At 57.5% G+C, this 25,168-nt stretch overlaps 1 protein-coding gene across 1 annotated transcript; it reads right to left on the bottom strand.

The window, feature by feature from the left end:
- Positions 1-1,738: 1,738 nt before the first annotated feature.
- Positions 1,739-25,117, bottom strand: IL11RA (interleukin 11 receptor subunit alpha). The gene is made up of 13 exons (XM_062620387.1): positions 24,988-25,117; positions 6,468-6,567; positions 6,117-6,177; positions 5,833-5,999; positions 5,577-5,691; positions 4,857-4,889; positions 4,343-4,506; positions 4,064-4,227; positions 3,821-3,962; positions 3,345-3,440; positions 3,056-3,155; positions 2,353-2,435; positions 1,739-2,261 (listed from the first exon to the last, which is right to left on the bottom strand). Exons 2-13 carry the CDS (start codon positions 6,565-6,567, stop codon positions 2,245-2,247), a joined length of 1,242 nt encoding a protein of 413 aa, XP_062476371.1. The 5' UTR covers positions 24,988-25,117; the 3' UTR covers positions 1,739-2,244.
- Positions 25,118-25,168: the final 51 nt, after the last annotated feature.

Below are 25,168 nucleotides of genomic sequence, written 5' to 3'. Positions count from 1 at the left end.
GCACTGAACTTGCTGCTTCCTTGGGGTCCCTGATGCCCATGTGTCACATTTACAGCCTGCTGGGACAGTGAGGTGAGCCACGGGGCATCCCACCAGGCTTTGTGGTGGCATGCAGACTTCTCATCTGCTCATGGTGTCTCCTGCTGCCACATAGCAGCATGTCTCACCTATAAAGCTTCCATCAGAGAGGAAAGGGGTCATCCTTCAGGGCCAAGGGCAGTGGGATGCAGTGATGAGGACCGGATAAGCATCTTCTGCCCTCAAGCTGCCCTGGTTACTGGAACTGGGCATCCCCACTATCTGACCAGTAAAACCCCAACCAGCTATGGAGCACACAGGGCTTGGCACGTGGGGACAGCACTGCTATGGGTCACCTCTGCCTGTCATTTCTCATTTACCCACCTGAGCTTGCACAATGCAGGCGCACGTTGCTTCATGGGCATGCAAGGCTCTGGTGGTCTCTGCTTCCCTCAGCCAACAACAACCCCGTCCTGTTCAGCACACGCCTCGACTTTCTGGAGTTTATAAGCAGGCAGGATACAGGGGCCAGAGCCACTGCTGTGTGCCTCAAGCAGCCATCAATCTCTAAACCAGCACCAGGTGCTCGTAAACCAGATCTCAGTGTGCAATGCTGAAGCCACAGCTATGGGATGGACATCGCCCGTGTACAACAGTATCCTATGGATAATCACAGCCCTGAGCTCCTGCATAGCATCAGGGGAGTGCTATCTGCTCGTGATAAGAGCAGGTTTCCAAGTGGAAAGGGCTGCCCATGTTATGCTGGGGACTGAGGTGAGATAATGCTGACCATGGCACTTCAGAAAGGGTTCTGGCTTGGCTGGATGCTGGGGCCCAGAGCATCTGGAGCTGGTGAGTTCTGGGTTGTCCCTAGGAAAGAGGATGTGGCTGTTGGGCTCAGAAGCCCAGTCAGAATCTGTCCCCTTACACCTCCCACCTGTGACCTGCCTTACTTGCTCCATGGAGAGCCCTGCTCCTGCCCAAGGATGGTGCCACCACAGTAGCACGCTGTAGATTGGAGGACTGACCCCCAACTGCTCCATCCAGGATGAGCATCGTCACAAAGGGTAATGAGGGGCCAGGATCCCACAAAGCCAAGCAATGGCACAGGCAGCCCCCATGCCCCTGCAGCTGGGGTGGGAGTGCAGGGGCACCCAGCAAGGGCAGAAGTGTCCATGGGCACACAAGCCATTGGCAAAAGGCACTGCCCCTGTCCCCTCCATCCCAGTCCCCATGATGACCCTTAAAGGAGTTGTCCCCCACTCTAGAGAGCTTAAGGGCAGCCCAAGGGGCCCCACTGGAAGTGAAGCATCTCCCCAGCAGGCAGGAGCAGGGGCCCACCCCGCGCTGGCTCCACACCTCGTGCTCCCCACACTGCCGCTGCCTCCATTTCCACCCTCCCCATCTGGATCTTGTTGGGCTGCTGGCGCTGAGCACGGGGATCAGGAGGTGCCAACACATGGAAGCAATCAGAGGGACTGGGTCAAAGCTCGGGGAGGGGGCCACATGCTGAGTTAGAGGGGCTGTGTAGAGGGTCCTGTCCCTGCTGCTGGGCTGGGGACGACAAGGGAGATGTCTCAGGCATCTGCTGCATCCTCTTACAGCGCTCAGCAAGTGGTGCTTGGAGGGGCTAAGACTGACCTGTATGGGGACCATCCCCAGGGTGGCATCTCTCCTCGTGCCACTCACTTCTCCCCTGATGCAGCTCCATCTGCGAGGCTGGTTTTGCCAGGACAGTGCCAACACTATCCCCTTTATTGGAACCACTGTGCTCTCCAGGCACAGCATGCGGGAGAGGGGCAGGCAGACTGGGGGGGTCCCTTCTGCAGGCTGGTGAGGGGTGACGGGCAGGGCTCAGCACCCCCTGCTCACTGATGCCCGGCACCCCAAGGAGCCTGCACGCACAGTCCCCCTCGACACTAGGCAGTGAGGTACGGCTGGCTCAGCCTCTTATCCCCATGTGTTCAGCAGCAGGGCTGGCCCCGTTGCCTTGAGTCCAAGGTGCCTCCAGACAGCTCCGGGCGGGCATGGGCAGCCCAAAGCTTCTGGAAGCACAACCTCTCTCCTTAGGATCCATACTGCATCCCCAGGGTGCTGGGGGCTGCTCTGGCAATGTCCATGGCCGTGGGGCGACCCGGGAAGCGTGGGGTCCTTGGGGACCAGCAGTGGCATCAAGTTCCACGCATGGGACAGCGGGCGCAGGGAGCAGGGGTCGGCCAGGGATCACTACAAGATCTGGGCCTCTGCCGAGAGAGAAGGCAGGGGTTGAGGAGGGCACTTCCCACACTCCCTCCCCTGCATTCCCCCCATCACACCCCCTGCATCCCGACTCACTCGGTAGTGCCTTCAAGTGGGTGGCAGCAACCAAGAAGCTGTGGGGTTTGGTCTTGTCCTCACTGTGCTTCCTAACCCGGAGCCTGGGGACAGAGCAGTGGTGGCTGAGGACCCCAAGCAACCCCCCCTCGGCACCAGGACTGCCCGCATCCCCAGGAGCTCCACTCTGCATCCCCATCCAGCTGTGCCCAGCCAATCCAATGGGTCAGCTCCAGGGATACAGGAGCTGATAGAGCAGGGCTGGGATGGGGATAGGGACTAACAGCATAGCCACACCATGGGAGGGAGAGCCCAGCTGTGTAGGATGAGGGGACCCAAGGACAGGAATCCCAGATAGGAAAGGTAAATGGAGAGGTCTCGGTGCAGACTCTGGAGCATGAGAGCCCTCAGACCCTTTGGGGTGATGTTAATAGCAGCATCTTTGGGTATACAGAGAAAGGTCCCACAGATGTGGGCTCAGGAGAAGGACCCCAGCAGACTGGGCAGTACTGCAGATGGTGGGGTGTGCTGGGAAGGTGTATTGATGTGGCACTGGGGCAAGGGGAGCATAAACTACCTTATGGGGATGGCACCAAGTCTGTTTGGGCAAGGGCCCCAAAGCACAGCAGGGGGAACATGGGGTACCTCTTGCTGAGGGTTCAAGGGACGGAGTGGAATGGAGACAGCAATCACGCACTCCTCTCCCTCTCACAACCCAACCTACCAGATGAGGATGGTGACGATGAGAACAGCAGCCAGGACAAAGAAGGCGAAGATCCCAAGGGACACCAGGACCGCCGTCTTCTCCAGGGGCTCGCTGCGGTCTGAGGCAGAGACACTGTCATGGCCTGGGGATGCCACAGCCCCTGGCATCCAAGGGAGCCTTTGGAAGCTCCTGGACACCCCAGCACCCCAAACACACACAGGCGTGGGGCAGGAGACCCTTCCCATGACATTCAGCCACACATGAGCCCAGCCTGGCCCTGCTGCCCGCCACCCCCAGCTCTACTCACTGATGGGCTCAGGATTGGGAGCCTGGGAGGGCTCCTCGGCCAGGCTTTCCAGGCTGGTGTCTGTAGTGGTTTCTTCACTCGCTGTGGTGACCAGGTCTGCAAGGACAGAGGTGAGAGACACCCACCCTACAGTATGGGCAGCACCCAGGGGCCAAAGAAGGATGCCCTTGTGTCCCAAGGGTGCTAGAGGTGTGCTCTTGGAGCCCTCCTCTGCCCTAAGGCTGTGGGGGGCAATCCCCTGATGGCTGCTGTGGGGCTGGGAGATGCTTTGTCCCCTTGCAAAAGCCTTGCACATGGGGTCAGCTTTTCATGGGACCAGCTTCTTGGGTCTAAAGGACATCAGGAGCCTGGGTGATATCTGGGGGGAATTGGTGCCATAGGGAAGGGGCTGGGGAGGTGCAGGTGCTGAAGGGGCTCTAGGGCAGGATGACACAACCCCATAGGGCTGCTGGGGCTGCAGCCTGTCCCCCTCACACCTCTGGCTGGCGTTGCCCGGGCCTCGGCGCTCCACTCGCTCCAGTTTCCCGCATCCAGGAAATCCTTGGCGCTAACTTGGACCACGTGCTCCAGCCCAGCAAAGGCATCCGTGATCACCTCGGACAGGTTCACTGTCTCCACCTGCATGGAACAAAGGGGAGCTGTGGGGCAGGCTGGGGCAGCCCTCATAGCCCTCCCTTGCCCTGTGCCCACAGCTTTGCCTTTCCTCACCCCCTGCTTACCACCGACCAGGAGCGGTGGATGACGGGCCGGTACTGGAGCCGGAATCGGAGCTGGAAGTGGGGTTCCTTGGGCCAGGAGGAGGGGTACTTCCAGCTCACGAGGAGCCTCCGTGGGGCCAAGGGGATGGGCTCCACCACCAAGCCCTCTGGAGGGTCTGGCTTAACTGCATAGGAGAGGATAAGGGAGCCCCCATGACACAGGGCTGCCATGCTGCCATCCAGAGCTGGTTTCCCATGGGGTGGATGGACACTGGCATGGACAGATGGATGTGGACTCACTGATGGCCTGCATGGTGACGTCCAGGAGGCGGAAGCTGGAGCCCAGGGGGTTCACCTCGGTGATGTTCAGGCGGTAGGAGCTCCAGAACTCGGACCCATGGACGGTGCAGGTGCCGGGGCGGGATGGATCCTGCAGGCACGGGCCCATGTGCCCGTTCTTGTTCCTGCAGCAGGGAGGCAGAGTGGTGATGTGTCCCCCCACCTGCCACGCATAGGCAGTTTCTTGGTGACATGTGGGGACACCCCAATGCCAAGAGCCTGGTGGAGGAGCCCCCCCCCGCTACACCTGAGCTGCCCTTGACCCTGCAGAGCTCTGCATGTCCCTCTGAGCATGAATGAATGTCTCCATCCCAGCCCAAAGTCCCTTCTGGAAAGGTCCCCCCCTGGGGCAAACTCATCTTGCTATGGATATGGGTAGCCCTCACTCTGGGGACCCTGCTGAGGACAGTGGCAGAGCGTTTGGGACAGGGACCAATTCCCCAGGGAATGGGACCAGAGTGGGAATCAGTCCTACCTCCGCCTCTCTTCACCTGTCAGCGATTTCTTCCTGTCATGAAGAGAGATGAAAAAGCAGACAGTGAGGATGAGGGAACGGCATGAAAGGTGTCTGCACCCCCATTGCCCCCATTGCCACATGGGTGACATGGCAAAGGGCACATAGCTAAAACCATGCCTATCCCTGCTGGTGAGCAGCCTGGCACAGAGCTGGCGGTCCCAGCAAAGCCACAGGGACACTGATAAAAGCAGCTCACCATTAGCTGGCTTTGCCCTCCCTTAAGCCCTGAGGCCATTTGCTTCCCACCACCCCTCCCTGCTGAACCCCTGATGCCCCCTCCCCAGCACACCCCAGCCCCTGCTCCTGCAGCCTGCAGCAGGGCTGTGCTTTATGAGCTCTGTCTCACTTCAAAGCAGCCCACTAATTTGGCCTGCTGGGATAATTAGAAGCAGCAACGCTGTCAGGGTTCCTTTCATCCCGAAGCATGCTGAAGCACTCGGCAGCTTGAGGATGACCTGCTTCTCTTTTACAGCCCTTCCGGTGCTGGCAGAGCCGTGGGCAGGGAGGGAACCTGCTTGTGCTGCCTCACAACACTGCTGTTGGGGCCCACTGTGGAGCAAGCAAGTGCTTGGTGCTCTGCTCACCCCCAAGCATGAACCCATGATGGCCACCACAATTTGGTGGTTACCCTTGGCACCCTGTAACCCCCCAAGCCCGTGCCCTATAGGGATACATCACCTGTAGGTGGTGATGTATCTGGTGGGGAGGAAGGTCTCCACACTGGAGGTCCAGGAGCAGGAGAAATTCTCATAGTCGGATGCTCTGCAGGACACAAAGGGGACCCCCGGCAGGTCTGGGGTGGGGGGGAAGCAACAGTCAGCGAGGGGGGCCCCCATCCTGTCACTGCAGAGTCCTCTCCTGGTAACCCTTTCACAGACCTGTCCTGGTGGGGCTGCACACCCCACACACCCCAGCCTATGGGCACGCTACTCACATCCCAGCTGCAGGGACACGGCGTGCAGGAGGCCACCGTCCTCGCCATGGCAGCTGTAGGCTCCCGTGGTGGCCAGGCTGGCCTGAGGCAGCACCAGGGCTCCCTGATGGATGACTGAGCCCTCCGGCAGTGCTGCAGCATCTGTCCGTCTCCACTGCACCACAGCGCTGGGGAGGAGAGACCGTGCAGGGGGTGTTGGGGACCAGGGACACTGGGTCACCCCAGGCTCACCATGCAAGTCATCCCATTGGACACATCCCGTGGTGTGCATGGAAAAGACCTACCCAGCATGGGCACCGGCACACAACAGGGTCACGTCTGTCCCCACTTGTCCGTACTGCACACCTAAAGGGACACACAGATCCCCAGATGGGTGTTAGCACCAAACCGTGCCAGGGCTGGGTGCTGAGCAGCCTGGGGTACCCCCTTGGAGAGCTGGGTGCTGACTTTGGGGTCTTGCTTCATGCAGGTACCACCATGTGGGACTGGGAAGCACTGGTCCCAGTTGGGCAATGGGCAGCTGCAGCAGGATGCTGATCAGATGGCACCCATTGCCATGGGGTTTTGTGTATGCCCTGACTAGGGGAATGGGGTACCCCATGGCTGGGACATGGGGTGCTGCGCAGCGGGCTCACCTTCCTCTCCCCAGCCCTTGGGGACGGCGAGGGAGGCTGATGCGAGGGATGCTGTGAGGAACACCATCACCCTGCCCAGGCCTGGGATGGGATTGCGCATCTGGAGGAGGCAGAGAGGGAAGGGAGAGGGCATTATCCCCTGTAATGGGGTGGCCAGCAGTGCCCACAGTACAGAGCATCCCTGCAGGACCAGGCACCCCGCATCCCCCCCTTGCCTCATCCCATCCCTCTGGGCACAGTACAGGGACTGTGACACTGGGACCCCAGCTGGCAGGGTCTGTGCCACTGTCACATCTAGTCCCTAGCTGCCAAGGTGTCCCCATGCCAGGAGAATGCAGGGCAAACACGGACTGGGAGCTTGGGGCTCTATGGGTTGGTGTGACCAAGGGCTCTTTGCCTTTGCTGTCCTGTGCCAGAGACGTGAGCTGGTGCAGGTAGAGCAGGAAAGGAATATGGAGAAAATCTGGCCTGTATTTACATGGCAGGAGACAGCAGTTAGATCAGAAGAGGCTCATACAGCCAGGGAGAGCAGGTCCATGACAGCTCTGGCCATATCAAGAGTGGGGCAGGTTGGCCTCCCACATCCCTGCTCATCCCTGCACCCACTAAAGGGCTGATCAGTGCAGGTCTGTGCCCTTCCAGGCCATTTAGGGTCTCTGGACTCAGGGAGAATGGCCGTGAAATCCCTTTCTCCCATTCAGAGTTCACCAGTAGGTCAGGAGTGAGAACTGTGTGGAATGCTGTCAGTGCACCTAACACTCCACGGCCAACCTCACCCATAGAGTGGGGTCTCCCCACTCCCTGAGGTGTCCATTCCAGCCTACATTGTTCTGCACATACCATCCAGCATCAGCCTGGCCAGCCCAGCCGATCCAGAACTGCTCTAAGGCATCCACTCCAGCCTGCACTGCCCTGCACATGCCAGCCAGCATCACTCTGTTCACCAGAGGCAGCATCACCCGGTCTGTGCCAACCAATACTGTCCTAAGGCATCTGTTCCAACCTCCACAGGCCCGCATGTATCAGCCAGCGTCACCCTGTCTGTGCCAGCCAGCACCACCTCAGGGCATCCATCCTGGCCAGCATCACGCCATGCATATCATCGGCGTCACACTGTCCCTAACAGCCTGCTCCCAGCAGGCACAGGCGGATGAATCATTTTTCCCTGGAATAACCCCCTGCCCACCCCTCACAAATGGGTAGAAGCATTTATTTACGTGGATACTGTCAGCCCCAAGAGCAGGCTGCAGCTCATGGAGGTAAATCCTCAGTCACCCAGGTTCCACAGCCAAGGGGTTCCAGGCAGGGATGCTCCAGCCCAGCAAAGGCACCCCAGAGCCAATGCTAGCTCCTCTCCCGTGGGCAAGTGCCCATGGCCACAGAGCAAACAGTGTGGTGAAGCAAACAGAGCTACAAGGCAATGTGCTGCAGCCAGGGAATGCAGGGAGGGAAGGCTTGCAGGGCCCACATCAACCCTGCCCTGAACAAGCCAGGCAGCCTCAAACACAAGCCCCAAGCCCAAATAATTTCATGAGACTGTCATAAGCTTTTCCTACCAAACCACCCAGAGAAACACTCCCGGGAAACTTCAGTTAAAAGGTGCTTGCCAAAACTATGCTGGTAACTAACTGGGAACGTTTGGCCAGAAAGTAAAATATTTTGGTGATGGAAGGAAAAAAAAAAAAAAAGAAGACTTAAAATACACTTAAGAGCAGCACCAAAAATAACTCCAAACACCACGTGGACCAGAGTTAAGGGGATGGTGTTTAGGGAAGGGAGAGGGGGGAGTGTCAGGGAGAGTGTGTTAGTGTGGAGATGGGAGAAATAGCTTTAAAATAGAATCATCTCTTCTTCTGACTGGGTTTTCATGCAAACACTGCAGAGGGTGAAGCAGAGCTGCTTCACCCATTGCCCCTCATGCTGCTCTGTGGCAAGGGGATGTGCTCTGGGTGCTGGCTCTCTGCTGACACAAGTTTGCTAAGTCTCAGGGCCACTGAGACCTGACCAGTCTGGAAATGACACTGCAGCCACGATGCTGAGAGGCATCCTTCCCTGCATGGATAAATGGAGAGCTGAAGGCACAGCCCAGAGCACCCCAGACCCCTGTGTGGCTGCAGAGAACACCTCTGCAGACCCCATTCCCAGCTGCATCCCAGCCCTGATCTCCCCAGTGACCCCATGCATGCCCTCCCACCCTGCAGCATCCTCTGTCCCAGCCCCCCCACCCCCGAGTGCTCCCCATCCTCAGCCCAGCTCCCTATGACCTCTCCTGCCTCAGATGGGCTCTTTTGCTCACTGCCCAGCCCTGACAGTGCAGCATGGGGGCAATGCAACACCAAACCTTCCCTGGACACATGCATTGGGTTAGTCAATGACCTGCCTGACCATTGCCAAACCCTAGCCACGACCAAGCACCACTGCAGAGAGGAGAATCAGGGTAAACCCTTCTTTGCCTGCCCGACGGCCACAAACAAAAGGGGAAGCAGCCGCAGAGCAGGGGAAGACCCAGAGCCCTCGCCTGCCTCAGTGTGGCATTCAGCCAGCACTACAGACCAGGCAGTGCTCCAAACAGCCTGCCCAGATAGGATCCCCTTAGCTTTATGCAGCCAAACTCCTTGCCAAGGGGAAAGCATGCATGCAAACAAACACACGTGTTGCCAGGCCACCTTCCTTAGTGTCTCTGCATCCCCATGGATGGGCACGCAGGCAGAGAAAGCATCCCTCTATGCTTGCACAGCAGTGACACATCCCAGGGACAGGGAGTCCCAGCACAGTGGTCCTGGAGCTGAGCCGGGACAGAGGGAACAATCAGAGCTTTTCTTCCTCCCCACATGCTAATCCCAGCCCGAGAGACGGCTGCCCAGGGCTGGGTGACCTCCCATGGCCATGGCCGGGGCAGAGGGACCCAGCCTGGGGCTGTGGCTTGGCCCGCAGAGAGGGCAGTGGTGCCAGACCCTGCTCCCTTGGCATGGGATGCTCAGGTCACAAGGGTGACCAGGCTATGCATAGCACCCATGGATGTGAGCCAGGAACACGAGGTGCCACTCTCCACCCTGCACCAGCCCTGCTGTCCAGCCTGACCTCATCCGCAAGTTTCTGTGGAGAAAGCCTGCTATGACCCCCTTCCTGCATCCAAATTGAAATGCAGCGAGCCAAAACACCCCCCAAAATCACAGCCATGTGCAGCAGATCTGATGCCTATATGGGGTGTGACAGTCCCCCCAGCATGGCCACTCTGCTGTGGCCTGGCAAAGCCCAGTGCAGATTCCTGGGGGAGGCTAACTTTCCATTGTGCTCAGTGCTTTGAAAAGACAGTGGGTTTTGGGTTTCTTTCCTTTTTTTCCTTTGCTTCATTTGAAGTCTCTCTTCAAAGGGAATGAGCCACATGCAGAGCCGAGGGTGGTGGGGAGGGGGACACAAGAGATGATGCCATGCTGCAGGGCTGAAGATGGCACTGGGGAGGAAAGGGATGCTCCCCACTGAGCACAGAAAGCTGGGTGCCTCCTAACCTCTCTGCAGTGTGGCCTGGGGCAGCATTGCTGTTATAGAGATGTGGTAAATAAAACCCAAGAGCACTTGGCAGCTCTGCTGCAGTTGCCTACCTGCAAAAAGCTTCTCTCAATAGGCAATGCCTGATGCTGGCCAGCTCTAATGCCCTAGAGATGGTATTTGACATGGTCTAGCGTGAAGTATCTCTGCCCAAGGCAGGGGGCTGGAACTAGACGATGTTAAGGTTCTTTGCAACCCTAACTATCCTGTGATCCTATGATTCCTGCCCCTGAGCTGGGGGAGCATCCCTGTCCCTGCACCCAAGACCCTCCTCTCTGCCAGTTCCAGCTGTGGGAAACACGTCCTGTGGCCAAGGGCAGCAGCATTTCCAAGCAGCAGGAGTTCCCCTTTTCTTGCTTTCCTGCAGGGTTATGAGCACAGAGTCCCGCTAACCCCCTCTCCTCCTGGCAGCTTTTATGAGCACAGTGCCCTGCTCTAAGGAGCCACAGCCTGGCCTTAGTCCATCCCCATGGCTACAGATCTAACCAGAAACCTTTCAACATCCCATTCCTGCACTGGTGACTTCCATCATCATGTGGCTTCAGGTTGATGGGGGAGCATCAACCCTGCTGCTGGAACAGTCCCCTGCAACCAGCCATCCCAGTTTCCTAAATGCACTCTCACAACCACTGGGTGACCAGAGAAAGAACAGCAAAGGGTGGTGGCAGGGACAGAAGCATGTCCCCCATCACCTCCAGGGCCACTGGGGACATGCATAGGCCCCAGGACCACCAGCAGCACCCACCTTGGGCACTGCTGGGGTGATGTCCCACTTGCTGCGCCCAGCCCCTCCAGTGCCTTGGGGACCTCAAATCACTGCTTGCTTTGGCACCACTTTGGTGGGGTGCTGAGCACCCATGGGCCCTCACACCAGGCTAGGCTAAACCAGCACGAACACATGCACAACTGCAGCCCCTGCAACCCAGCACACTGGAATTACCCCAGTTAAACCAGTAAAACAAGCTGCAACCTTTTCCTGCGGGGACAGTGCAGTTCAGTAAGCCAGGAGTAGCCTGAATGCAGGGTTTAACCTACTAGAGTCCTACAGCGGGCTTAAACTCAGGAAAGCCCAAATATGGGATTAAATTCCATGCATCTGAGGAGCAGGATTAAGTCCTGCTCAGCCCAGGAATGGGATGAAATCCAGTGCAGTCCAAATTTGGGGTTAAATCTGGTGCAGTCCGAATGTGTGGTTAAATGCAGCTCAGCTCAGCAGTGGGGCTAAACCCAGCTCAGTCAGAATGTGGGGTTAGACTCAGATCAGCCCAAACACAGGGTTATGAAGTCCAAATGTGGGGTTAAACTCAGCACAGCTCAGGAGTGGGGTTAACCTCAATTCAGCCCAAATGCAGGGTTAACTACAACACAGTCCAAATGCAAGGCTAAACCCAATGCAGCTGAGAAGTGGGGCTATTCCCAGCTCAGCCCAAACGTGGAGTCAAACCCAGCAGAACCCTATCATGGAGTTAGTCAGTCCAGCTGTGGGGTTAAATCCAATGCAGCCCAGGACTGGGGTTAACCCCAGCTCAACTCAAACACTGGGTTAATCCCAGCTCTACCTGGGGAAACAGTTCATCTCCACAGGCAGATACAATCTACATCCCCATTCAATCCAGACATCCCCTGCCAATGCCTGGCTGACCACTGGTGTCCAAGCCCACCCCATATCCTAAGGGTCACCTCTCTCCTCCATGGGGCTGGCAGCTACTAGTGGAACCCTGTGCTCGGGGTCCAGGGGCCCACTGCACACCTCATCATGCCACCAGCTTCATGGAGGTCAGGCTCTGCTCTTACCCGGGCCAGGAAACTCCCACCCCAGCTCCCTGATTCCTGCCCTCCCCTGCTCCATCCCACGGGAAGAAGTCTCTGGCTCCTGGTTGTAACCGGAGGCATCGGCAAGGGCCAAAACAGCGAGGGCTCTGTTAGCAGCCAGCAGCCCCGAGGCCACGCCAGCTGGCAGTGCTGCATTTAGCATGGGGAAAGAAGGGCCCCCCACTCCATCTCCATCCCTATCCCCATCCCCACGCTCCCCCCTCCCCAAAGCCACGTGCTGGAGTCATTCCTAAAAATAATCTCTGGGCTGTAAAGAAACCCACGGGCTGTAGCTGTAGTGCTGGTGGGTTTCTTTATAGCCAGGAGATTATTTTGGGGATGGAGCTGGGGGGGGGGGGGCTGCATCCCCACTGCCCTTGGCACAGGTTTGAAGGATGGAGACAGGCATGGTGCCAGATGCAGGGACACGGGTGGGACCTGCTGGCAATGGAGCTGGGCCACCCTGTGATTAGAGCAGGGTGGGAAAGGCTTTTCCTCTTTTAGGATTTGGGATGTTTTTTCTAGTCCTGGGCTCAGCCCAGCCTGCCACAAGTTTTGGTGAAGCCGCAGCTCCCGGCACAACGCCGGGTACCAGACTGCACCCAGCATTTCACCCCCAGCAGCATCTGCATCCCACAGAACAAACTCCCCCATAAGCTGGCCCTAGGGCTGATAAAAGTCTTATGCATCCATATATGTAGAGAAGATGCTCTCATGAGACCTCGCTTGGAGCACTGTGTGCAGTTCTGGTGTCCCCAGCATCGACATGGAGTTGCTGGAGCAAGTCCAGAGGAGGCCACGAGGATGATCAGGGGCTGAAGCACCTCCCATACAGAGACAGTCTGAGAAAGTTGGGGCTGTTCAGCCTGGAGAAGAGAAGGCTGCGTGGAGACCTCATAGCAGTCTTCCAGTATCTGAAGGGGGCCTATAGGGATGCTGGGGAGGGACTCTTCATTAGGGACTGTAGTGATAGGACAAGGGGTGAAGGGTTAAATCTTAAACAGGGGAAGTTTAGACTGGATATAAGGAGGAAGTTCTTTACTGTGAGGGCAGTGAGGCACTGGAATGGATTGGCCAAGGACATGCTGAATGATCCATCCCTGTCACTGTTCAAGGCCAGGTTGGACAGAGCCTTGGGGGACATGATACAGTGTGTGGTGTCCTTGCCCATGGATGATCTTAAGGTCCTTTCCAACCCAAACCATTCTGTGATTCCATAACAGACATATAAAGGCGAATGGTCTACACAAGCCCAGCTTCTCCTGATGGACTCCATTCTGGCACCAGGAGCCCTAAGCAGGAGAGGGATCCCACAGCATCCCCCTGCCTGGTGCTCCTCACAACCTTCCCCATGCTCCAAAGCCGGCTGATGCCCAGGAGCTGTCAGGCTTAACTCCTTCCCAGAGGCATGAAGGTGCCCGGGTCAGCCAAAGCGCTGCTGCAGGGTGGCAGTGCCAAAACAAACAGCTCACCTTACACACACGCTCCCCCAGCTAGCCATTTGCTGTTGCTACTTCTGCAAAACAAAATCCCTTCTGGGCCAGGGAGGGATTTCAGGTGCCATTAAATGCCACCTGGGTGGCCAAATAAAGCCACCACCAAAGCCATTAACCCCTTGCACCCCACTGTCAGGTTCTGTGTGTGGGGAGAGGACGGCTGTTGCGGACCCCTCGGTAATGTGTGATGTGGGAATGCTGGTGCCAGGCTCTGGTATCTGCTGGGATGGATAACCACGGCCTGTCTTCTCCAAGCTTGAAGGCAAGCTTCTCCAAGGTGAAGGCAGGGACGGATGCTGGGAAAGCACCTCACTGCAGCAACATCCGTGCCCCATACCTCATGTCAGGTCAATCAGATGGCAGCCCCCAAGCCATAGGGAGAGGTGGAGAAGAGGCAAGAAGTGGGGAAAAGCTGGGGCAGGAGAGGCTGGTGGCAGAGCCCTGCCTGAGTTGAGAAGGTTGGAAAAACACCATCCAGCTCCCTTTGTGCTGGGGGAAAAAAACCCAGCCAAGTTCTCCTGACAGATTAAGTGTGAACGTATCTGAGCCGGGGGAGAAAGCAGGGCAATGCAGTGAGCATGCTGACACATCTCCTTCCCCAGCGCTGGAGAGATGCCCCGGTCCCACTCCGGGCCAGCTCTGTTTACAGCCTCCTATTGTCTCTTTTCTTTCCCTTTTTGGGTACCCCCCCCCCCGCATCCAATGTTATAGTTCAGAGTAAACAAAAGCAAGCAGCCTCTCACTCCAAACATTTCAGCCATCCCAAACTTTCTCCGGAGGGGGGCTGCCCGTGGAATTTTCCTCATCCAGAAGAATTTCGAAATGTTCCTTTTGCAGCCTGCTCTGACCGGAGGCCAAGGCAGCTCCGAAATCCTGCACAAACACTCCAGCTGCCCTCTGCACAGCCCTGCCTCGGGCTGGAGGCACCACGGGCTGTGCCTTGAAGTTCCCTCCATGCACAGGGAATCCCTCCTGCCTTGCACACTGGTTGTAGGGGGACAGAGGCACATTCCAGCCTGTGTGATCCCCCTAACCCATCTGACAGCAGGTCCTGGGGAGGCCAGATCCTATTCTTTACATTTTAAGCTGCTGATGCAGTTGTTACTGCACTGAGATGGCAATGCTCATGCAAAGCACTCCAGTGCATTGGGAGGGTGTGTATTATAAGCACACTGTTTCCCTTTGCAGCCTGTATTCCTGCAGCACCAGCCATATTTGAGAGGGTGAAGTGGCTGCCAGAGCTCCTCCTTGGAGCAGTCAGTGGCACCACAGGAGGGCAGTTTGCAGCAGTGATGCCTGCTCGGTGCCAGGGCAGATGGAGGAGGGATGATGTACTGCATCCCTCCCTAAGGGGGAGCGGGGTCACTGCACTGTTCCCTGCGCATCCCTGGGAGATGGTGAGATGGCACATGGAAGACAGGAAGAAATATCCTCTAGGATGAACCATGGTGCTGGGTGACTCCACACCTCCTTGAGCCACTGTCAGGGTGTCCACCCCAGTACCAGAAGAGGTGGGACCCCAGTGTGGCCAAGCAGAGGCCCACAAAAGCTCTCTTGGCCCTGGCTAGGCACAGATGTGGTGTGAAACTCATGGGACCCTGGCATGGGGACGCCAGCACTGCTCATCCCACTGACAATGGAGGCACCAGGGGTGGCCCCTGCAACAACAGAAGCGAGAAAAGCCCAGCCAAAAAGCCCCACAAGCAAGCCAGCAATCACAGGAAGAAGCACCCAAAGCTCAGCCCAGCCCAGATTTGGCTGTCAGTGCAAGTCATTGTGGTGGCCTGGCATGCTGATTTCCTCTGCTTGCCTTCCTGAATGCTTCCCAGATGGGTGTCACTGGATAGGTAATCCCACATCCTAACAGACACCATGGGAGCCCCCACATTCTCCCTGCCCATACACATGCAGATTCTGGGGGCTGCCACCCCTTAATGCACCCATGCTGTCACTCCAAGAGGGCAAACCCTTGCTGATACCCACTGCATCCCTCCCCTGCAGCACCCTAATGGGTCCAGCAGCACCCTAGTGGGGGGAAATACCTCAGCTCCACGCCGGATGGGGGTCTTGCTGCGGGATGGGGCTCTTGCAGGTACCCCTGCTGCCTCTGCACCATCTCCTTGCACCGCCTCTCTGGGCTCTCCTCCTCCACAGAGGCTGTTTGGTGGTTTGATGTGGGAGCGGTCCTACCCCCCCCACCCCTACAGCAGCCCCCTCCCCTATAAAGGGGCCAGGCAGCAGTTGTGTAGGGAGCAGAGCCCCCAGCACAGCAGATGGGGTCTGTAAGGCGAGGCTCCCCCAGGTGTGTTTGCCTTGGCCGGGGCTCAAGCCCGTCCAATTAGAGCTATAGAAAACATATATTAAGAGGGGGGGTGGGAGGGAAATAATCCTCTCCCCTGTGCTGGGGCCCAGGGTTTGGCCGGGGTTTCTCGGCAGGCCAAGCGCAGGCGATACAGGCTCTGCTGGCAGCAGCACGGGGAGGGAGGGATGTTTGTGGATATTAAAATGCAGTCGTAAAGGAGAATAAAAGGGCAGCCTTGTTTCAGAACGAGTCTCCCAGGCTTTCCCCGCTCCCGGCATGCTCGGCACCTGGCCGGCAGCACCAGCAGCTCTCCCTTCCCGAACCCCCCCCTGGCCACCCCTTGCTTGCCCAAGGACTGGGGTGTTGCCAATGAGACCCCAACCCTCATAAAGTGAAGCCCAGCACCATTAGGAAGCAGCAGATTTAAGGGACCTAACCCCCCCCCCCCCCCCCCCCCAATCTGGAGCCACCCGCACCGGGTTGAAATTGGACTTCTGGAAAAGCCATGCCTGCACATCCACGCCTCCACAGCTCCCTGCCTTCCCCTGCCTGTGTGCAGGCAAGGCTGCCCAGCCCCAGCTGCTTGGCAGCAGCCACATGGCAGCACCGCTGCTATTTCTTTGCCTGGCCTCTCCCTGCCTCCCTGCCGGAGGCAGAATAAGCCGCACGGTGTTTCGGCCAAGGTTTAAAATTAGCCCCAGGCACTCAATACTCGGGTGCTGGTCCAGGGTGAGTGGCCATGGGAGGCTCCCATGTGGCTCTGTGGCACCTTAGGATTTCTTCCCAGAGGAGCCCCCTTCTTGGGATATGTCCCCCAGATCCATGAAGCGGGATGAAGCGGGATGCTGCCGCCTTGCAGCATCTCCTCTGCTTCCACATTGCCATGCCCAGCTCTGAAAAATCACACCAGGACGTTAGGGAGCAGCCACAGGCACCATCCTGGTGAAAGTGGCCCCATCTTGGCCCCATCTGCTCAGCTGGACATGCCCAGCACACGTCTGGCTTCACCACTGGCGTCAAGGAGGGGACAGCAGGCTGTGAGCCTGAAGCCCCCTATTCATCCATGCCCTTTTCCCTCCCCATTTTCCCTGGCAGCACCCCAAAGGGCAGGCTCACTGAGCCCCCTGTCGCCCCCCCCCCCCCCAGCTTGTGGGGACCTGGGTACACTCTGTCCCCAGCCACAGCCCAAATGAGTAACACCCCAGCAAGCAATCCGGGTGCCGTCAAGGCGAGCAGGGCCTGTCCCTTGGCCTCGCTCCCTCCCTGCGGTGGTGAAATCACGTCTGGAGAAAGCATAGGGAGGGAGCTGCTGCCCCCCCCCCCCGCTGCTTCCCAGCGAGGATGCTTGCTCCCTGCCTGCTGGCTGGCTTCCCCCACTCTGCAAACCCCACAGCCCAACACAGGGATGCTCCAGTGATGCAGCTGACAACAGAACCGTACATCTCTTCTACACACTCTGGACCCCACAGCAGCATCCCAGCTGTGGGATGTGGAAACACGGCAGCAAACTCCAGGCACTCGTAAAAGCAATCCTGGGGAGCAGGGAGGAACCTTTAACCTCCTTCTAACCTCTCTCATAGCAGTTCAACCATGCCAGAGCCTGTCGGGTAACTAGGAGTGGATGGGGGACTGCTGACACCCCCCTTGGGAGAGCCATGGGTTATGGAAGGCGCTGGTGGCTCTGGCCGGCTGGAATCACGCCTGGGCAGCACCAGAGGGGATGGTGAAGTACGGGCCACCACTGCTGGCGTTCGACCTGGCACGCGGCACGCGCCGGCTGCGATGGGGGTGACTAATGCAGCTCTTTAAACGCCTCCGCCGGCACGGGAGCGTGGCTCTGGGTTAGGGTTTAATTATCTGCCTTCCTCTGCAGCCCGTGCTCTCCTCTTGCTGAACCACCACAGGGACCCCGGGGATGTCATCCATCCATTCCCCCCCTGCCCCGGCCAGGGATGCTGGCACTGAGCAAGCGGGACCGCAGCAGGGAGCTGGCCGGGAGCACGCCGAGGCTGCAGCTGGGGGCTATAAAAAGCACGGCTGTGGTATGCAGCGAGGCACTGAGAGGGGAATCAAATCAAATCAGGTGGTGGATGCGCCAGGAGGTTGCTTCTGCGTTAGAGCTGGCCCCGGCGCTGCTCCCCATTATCCTTTCCTTGCTCTCTGCCCGGCCGACAGCCCCCAGTGAAGCTGAGGCAGAGTGGAAAGCTGAGATTTGGCAAAGGATGGAGGACACAGGGCTGGGCTGGAAGGCAACAAGAGTGGGTCAAGGCTGGGGGAATGATGTCTGGCTGTGACGTGTGGGCTGCCCGGGATGGAGGCATTGCAGCCACTCTTCACCCAGCCCAGAGACACCGGATCTGGGCACTCAGCCTCCTGGCAGCCTGCCCCAGAGGATTAACTGTGCACTGATTTACGCCCAGAGCTGTCTTTGCCAGGAGGAGGCTGGCGTGCTGAGAGCAAGAGCGTGCACCCCACTATCCCCAGCACCCCCAGCACCCAGGTCCATGTGGGGACCTCACCCAGCAGGCACAGCAGCATCAGCACAATGTGGGGACAGAAAGGGCTGCCCTTGGGCTGGCTGGAGGTCCCCACTCAGGGACACGCTGTGTTTGCACAAGCCTGAGCAGGAGAAGGTCGGATTAATTTTAAACCTGAATAAACAAGGAAAGAAGGCAATGCCAGAGCTCGCCCTTCCCAGAGGGGATGCCCAGAAGCAGGGCACAGCACTCATAGCACAGCCATACCCAGGTACCAGCAGGGCTCAGCCCCAGGGCTCACATCACCCTAGGAAAGCTGGGACAGACCCAAATCCCAAATCCCATGCCTGCGGGCCTCCCTTTTTCCACAAGGAGCTCCCAGCTGAGTCAGTGCTGGCAGCAGGGAGAGCAGCTCCTGCTTCTCCTTTCAGAATCCTTCTGACCTTTATGGGGAAGCACCCACACCAGGACCCCATCCCACCAGGAGCAGATTGCCCACCCCCCAGCCACAGCGCATGATGTGGTTTTGGGAAACAACCAGGAAGAGCAAAAAGCAAAATGCAATGAAATTGTTTGTGGGTCAAGAGGAAAATGGAAAAACTAAGAAAAAAAAAAGAAAAGAAGTTTGTGTTTTGTGTGCCAAAAGGAAAATGAAAACCAAAACATTTTGTTCTAAATGATAGGCCTTGTTTGGTTTTCAGTGGTTTTACTTTTTTTAAATGGTTTGAGTTAAATCAAGCTAAATTTGGCTTCCAAACATTACCTTGGGGTGGGGAATGAAACGAAATTAAGAAAAAAAAAATTAAAAAAAAAAAATCAAAACATCTCATTTGGAAAATGTCAGAGCGAAGCGCCACGGCTTTTCCAGCCCTGGGAGAGCCGCAGCCGGGCGCTGAACCCAGCCCCAGGAACAGCCTTCCCCAAGCAGCCTTTTTATCCAGAAAATAAAGCAGCTGCTGTGCAGATTGACAGCCAGGAGGGCTTGGGCCCTGCTGCTCTGCTCCCACTGGGGATATCCCTTCTGCTGGTGCTGGTACCCAGAACCTGCCGGGGCACGGAGAGACCCCTCTTGCAGCCAGGAGCTGTGCGTGTGAGCCGAATCCAAGCCGAGCCACTCTCCATAACTCCTCTTTAAATGTCTTTTCTATTAGGTCAGCATTCCTGCGTCGCCCAGGGAAGGTGGTTATGGTCGGCAGCCCGGCACACAGGCTCCTCGGTGCTGGCTGCTGGCTCCCGGTCAGCAAGCAGCCTGCCCACGCTATTAAATTACTGAGAAAAATGGATCATTTCACCAAAAATTAGGTGCAGGAACCTCTCGCGCGGTGGCAAGGCGAGCTGGTAATTGGAAATTCATGGAGCTGGATGCAAATGCTACCTCTGGCTCTGCTCCACCTTCCTTTGGTTGTGGAGAGGGATGGTGAAGAGGTGCTCACTGCCATCCCTGAAACGCTGCTGATGATGGAGATGCAGTGGCCACGTTGCTGGCAGCAGTGCTGAGGTGCCCTGTGTGCCACAGGAGGGTTAAATGCTGCTGCAGCATCCCTCTGCTCATGGCAGATGGGGTAAATGTGCAAAAAAAAGCTCTTAGGGACCTTTCCAGGCACTAGAGAAAGAAAATTCTCTGTGGATCACCACTGACCATCCTGCTGGAGACATGTTTCATGGGACATCATCTGGGGATGCAGCAAGACACAATGCCCCAGCATCTGTCTTGTTCTTCCAGCTGCACCCCAGGGGTGAAAACCAAGATGAGCTCCCCTGTGGACCTTGCCTTGCTTACATCCTTCACCCATCCCAGGGCACAGCATGAGCACTGCTGCGACTCCATCTGAGCCCGGGCGTCTCAGCATCCTCCTTTTGGACCACTCTGAGTTCAAACCTCAGGACCTCATGGGCTGAGTGGAGCCCTCCAAAGCATCTCTGGAGCAAACCACCCAGCTGCTGAAGCTGACAGAGAAGCCTGGCACATAGCTGCAGCCCCCAGTTGGGAAGGAGGAATGGGGATGTGCAGTAGACCAAGAGCTGTGTCAACAGGATGCTCAAGAGACCAGCCCCTCTGGAGCTCATATTGGCTGCTCCCTGCAGGCACTGGGGGACTGCATCCTGCTCCTTGCATGCCCTGGTGCTGGAAGGAGGGGAACACAGCAGCCCAGGACAAGAGCACAGAGCTGATTTTTGGGCACTGCGGTGCACCATGGGAACAGTCTCAGCTGGAGAGGGGAAACAGAGTCAGACGTGATTGGGGAGGCCAGGGAAAAGGGATGTTTCTGCAGGCACATCCATGCTCTAGCTATAAAACAGCAAAACCCAAAGCTGGGATGGGGTGGAGCAGCCATGGGGGAGCTACAAAACAGCCCCCTGGGAGCCTGGCAGGAGCTAAAAAAAATCAGAATCTGCCAAAGCACCAAGGAACCCCCCAGGGTTGCAGGCTGGCCCTTGCAAGACAAGGATGGAGCAATAGCTGGTTGGGTCCACCAGCTCCTCCTAAGACTTGGGGCCTCAGGCAAAACTCATGGAAAGCAAAGGAAAGGCTCCTGCAGACCTCCCTAGGAGCTGGGGGCTGGCCCTGGCCCTGCAAGAAAGTCTGGGGACATGCCAGCTGGCCAGGACACCCTGCGTGACAGCGGCTTTCGCAAAGCCAAGCCGAGCCACTGCGGCCGAGCCATCTCTGGGGACCTTTGCGGGGCTGTTGCAGCACAGCTGTCGGGAGCTCTGTCGCAACACGGGCACGATGCTGGGCTGGCTCGCGATAGAGACCCTGAATCACGGCTCTTCTTGTTTCTTCATAGCTCCTTTTGCAGGAAGGCAAGGGCTGAATCGCACTGTTATTGAATTGGAGTTGGTGCCTGTGTTGACCTTCATCAAAGAGGGGCTGGTGGCTCCAGCTGCTGCTATCGGTCTGGCCAGGATGAAGCTCATGGTCCCAAAGGAAGGGGCTGGTGAAAGCACAGGAAGGCGAAGGAAACAGCTGGAAGGGCACTGCCGCACCAGCCAGCGGGAATGTGCTCCAGGAATGCTGTGCCAGCCCCACTGTGTCCCATGTGCGCTTCCACACCCCTCAGGGCTGCAGCTCTGAGCTCTGTTCGAAGTGGGATGGGACCTGGGGTCAGTCCCTTTCTGCCGAAGACACACGACCCTCCCCAAGCTGCCACAGAGATGATGCTTCCTGGAAACCAGCAGCTTCGCCCATCCTTTCTCCCCCTTGGTGTGTCTCCAGCATCGGCTTTTCAACATGGCTCGGCATCCTTTGTTTTCACTGTAGGAGGTAGGGTAAACCAGAAGATGCCCAAATGACCTTATTTCCACCGTCAGGGTTTCATTAGGTGAAGGAGCCCTAAACTTTTCCACTGGTCCCTATATGGCAATCTCAGCAGGTCCATAACCATTTTTATTATGCTGCTTCTATTTTGACCATCTCCATATTGAAAGGAGGGGAGCAGAGCTGAGCACCCTCTGGGGAGCCCTGGTTTGGTTTCCAAAACACTTTCAGCATCCTCCCCTGTCCTGGTTGATTACTTGTGGTCCCCTGACCACTGCCACCAGCATAGGCCAGTCTCACATCGAACCACACCAGGTCTCACCCTCAGTCAACCTCAACCTGCTTGTGCTCTCCAAAATCAACTTCAGGAAACAAGTATGAGCAGGGCACTGGTGGATGTGACCTTGCTCTGCACGGACCCTTCCAAAATCCCTCATAAGCTTTTTCAGCAAGGAGCAATCCTCACTAGAGCAAGCCAAGCTCCACTTGTCAGATGCAAACACCACACACGGTCCTGATAGCATAGAAGTGAATCAGGTCTTGACAGACTTCTTGTCCTTCTTCTCCTGGACCTCCCCCACCGCAAACACCAGAAGAGGAAGAGAACTTTGCCATTGTTTTTTTTCCATGACCCAGACTCACACCACTGGAGAGAAGGAAGAACAGCACCTCTCAGCCCAGCCCTCTGCCTGTACCAGAGAGCTCAGTGCATGCTCCAGGGCCTGTGGGTGCTGTGACCATCCAAAAGAGCCTGAAGCTCACCCCATCCCAACCCCATGCCAGGGTGACTCAGACACCTGGGAAGCAGCCAGGCTTGAGAGATAATTCCTATTAACACGCTGATCCCTGACACGGCAAACCTGCTTCTAATTTCCAGAGGAATTTTCCTTTTTCCATGGAAACAGTCTATGGGAATCTGGCTGTTGGGGAAGACGACTCAACCACAGTTGCGAGGCATCTGCACCCTTCCCACCTTCACAGCCTGGATGGGAGGCGAAAGCCATCACTGGGAGGTGCAGAGAGATTTGCTGGTAGCAACTCGGGTTGTAAGGTCACTACATCCCCGGCCAGAGAGATTGGGTGATTTTCACACATGCAATGCTGTTGTAACCACAGGAACACTTAGAAAAACCAAAAGCTCTCTAAACATCCCAGCGAGTCACCCCAGACATCCCAGGGCTAATTCCTGATGCTGGCTTTGTATCAGCACCCCAAATGCTGGCAAGGCCCCTGCGCATCACCAGTAGGAAAGAGCTCCCATCCCATCCAAGCTGTGTCCTTGGCTGTATTGTCAGCAGGGGTAGATCCACCCCATCCCACGCCTGAACAAGAAGAGGGGAAACAAACGGGGAGAGGTGCCAGAATCTTCTGAAGGGAGTAAAGCAGAACCACAAGCTGGCACCTGCCCTCTCCTGCGGGAAGCATCTCACACGGGGTTTTCCTCCAGATCTAAACCCATGGGAGAAGAAGATGCAAGAATCTCTTGGCTTGTTTAACCTAACGAGGAAGCTATAAATACAGCAGGGTAAACACCGGAGAGGGAGAAGAGGTCTTGAACTAAAAGCACAATGTTGGCACAATTCCCACGGGGGAATAAGCTCTCCAGGAACGCACTCAGCAGGAAACTGAAGGGAGGTTGAGCCCTGTGTGAGCAGGAAGAGCGTGGAGTTGCCTTTGAACAAGAGCGGAGTGGAAAGAGAGGGTTTGAAGTGAGCATTCAGATAATTCATGGTGGGGAGAGAGTGCCATGCACTGCTACCATCCATGGGGGCCTCCCCATTTAGGATGGTCCAGGTGAGCCAGGGTAGAAGGGCAAGGGAGATGCAAGGCTGGGGGATGCAAGTGTGGGCTGCCTGGGTGCCCTCAGCTTAAGGCTTCTGATAAGCCCATCAGCTGCAAAAGGGAACCACCACTGCTGCCCTGATAAAGACGGCAGGGAGACTCACTGTGCCGTGAGTCATTCATTCATCCTTCACAAACATATTCTATGATGATTCTATGGCCAGCACTTGGCCAAGCATCCTTCTCCCCCCCTGCCAAGACGGCTCTCTGGGACAGGGAAAAAGTGGCTTATCAGATATCATCATGTCAAGTTTTCCCCTCCCTGAGTGGTTCCTGTTAATGGAGCAGGAGGAAGGGCAAAACCAGAGCTGCTCTTCTTCCACCTCCCTACAGGCAGTCTCTGCCTTCAGCTGCACCTCCTGGGACCGGTCCCCACCATCCTACTGCAGCCCACACCCCCTGTTCACCCTCTGCGGGTGATGTCCAACCCTGCGCACCACCCTGCTGTCATTATTCACCCCGTCCCTCATCTCCAGTCCCACTTTGCCTGCCAAGGTCAGTTCGCACCTCTCCAGAGAGGTGATACGGCCCCTTTCACTCCCCTCAGAAAGGGCCAGGTTGGCAGCAGAGGATGTGTGATTGCTGGGAGGACACTGCAGCTACGTCCCATCCCCAACCCTGGCCCTGGAGGGACCTCCACCAGTTCACATCTCCCTGTGAACCTCCTCTGCCCTGCGCCAGGCTGGGATGCCACGGGCTCCGCGTAGCATAACCACGCTGTGACCTGCCCTCCTACAAACAGCCATAGTGCAAACACCCCACCTCCTCCTGCAAACACCACAGCCAGATGTGGCTGCAGCCTGTACCAAGCGGGCACCTCCCGTCCTGGCACCAGAGGTGCTTGGCCAGCCCTGGCCGGCTTGGCACTGGCTGTGTTATCAACACCAGTCAGTCCAACACCAGTTTGGGCACAGCAATTCATCTATGAGTTGTCGCAGCTCTGGGTTTCTCCCCATGGAGACCCGAGGCAAGGTACCCCTAGGTACCAACACAATGGGGTCTCGGTTTGCTGTCAGGGATGTCTGAGCCAGTCTCAGCCCCATGGTCCCCTTTGACACCCTTCACCAGCCTAGAGGGGACCTGGGGATGACACAGCCAGCCTGCGAAGCGGCAGTGGGCAAAGCCAGGGACTCGGCACCGCAGGGGCCGGCACAGCACGGAGAAGTCGTGATTTGAGACGGCACCCGATGCAAAGAGGGACAAGACAGGCAGAGAGCCCTGCCAGTGCCCGCACATGGGAAAGCGCCTGTTCCCGCGCCTCTCGTAATTGGGAGCAGCTTTTCCTCCTTGGACCCCCCAGAAGAAGAGGGGGCCCTGACAGGGCGGCGCTTGCCTGGTGTTGCTCCAGCCTTTCTTCAGAGAACTACTCCCGAAGAGAAAAGCGGGGGGGAAAGGGGTCCAAACTCGATGCGGGGTTTAGCATTTGTGGAGGCTGGGGAACGGGATTAAAGATCCCACCCCGACAACTCCATCCAACCCCCGAGCATCTCCGGGGAGGGGGGGGAAAGGGGGAGCAGCACCAGATACCCAGAGGCAGGCGGGGGGAGAAGCGAGAGGAAAAGTTCTTGTAACTTTGCGAGGGGCACAACACACACACACACACACACACACACAACTTTCCCCCCCGTACCAGCAGCAAACAGGCTGGGGGAGAAGGGGGTTTAAGCCCCCTGCTGCGCGGCGCCGGCAGCCCTCCCGCAGCAGCGCGCCCCTCACCGAGGCGTCGGGGCGGCGGCTGGTCCCTGTTTGGGGAAGGTGTGTGCAGGGGGGAACGGCTCCCTACCTTCCTGCGTAGTGCCGAGGCTATGTGTCCATGGCGCTCGGCGGAGCGGGGCCGGAGCGCGGAGCGGGGCCGGGAGCGGGTCCGGCGGCGGAGCGCCCGCGCCGGGCTGGCTGTGGCCGGTAGCGCAGGCGGTGCGAAGCCCGGAGCCGCCGCCGCCGCTCCATTGGAGCAGGGCCCTGCC

This window comes from Pezoporus occidentalis, unplaced genomic scaffold (assembly GCF_034315485.1).
Source record: "Pezoporus occidentalis ecotype Australia unplaced genomic scaffold, CSIRO_AGI_Poc_V1 ctg220, whole genome shotgun sequence".
In the NCBI taxonomy this organism is placed as follows: domain Eukaryota; kingdom Metazoa; phylum Chordata; class Aves; order Psittaciformes; family Psittacidae; genus Pezoporus; species Pezoporus occidentalis.
Note: the sequence above shows the minus strand (reverse complement) of the source record. Positions and strands in the feature narration are given on the sequence as shown.

What these genes read in the sequence shown, in the direction of transcription:
- IL11RA (XM_062620387.1), bottom strand. Translation starts at nt 6,567, where the DNA reads ATGCGCAATCCCATCCCAGGCCTGGGCAGGGTGATGGTGTTCCTCACA. An exon ending in CCGGGCAACGCCAGCCAGAG is followed by an intron (nt 3,441 to 3,820) that starts GTGTGAGGGGGA and finishes CTGTCCTTGCAG; the next exon opens with ACCTGGTCACCACAGCGAGT. An exon ending in ATCGTCACCATCCTCATCTG is followed by an intron (nt 2,436 to 3,055) that starts GTAGGTTGGGTT and finishes CTCTGTCCCCAG; the next exon opens with GCTCCGGGTTAGGAAGCACA.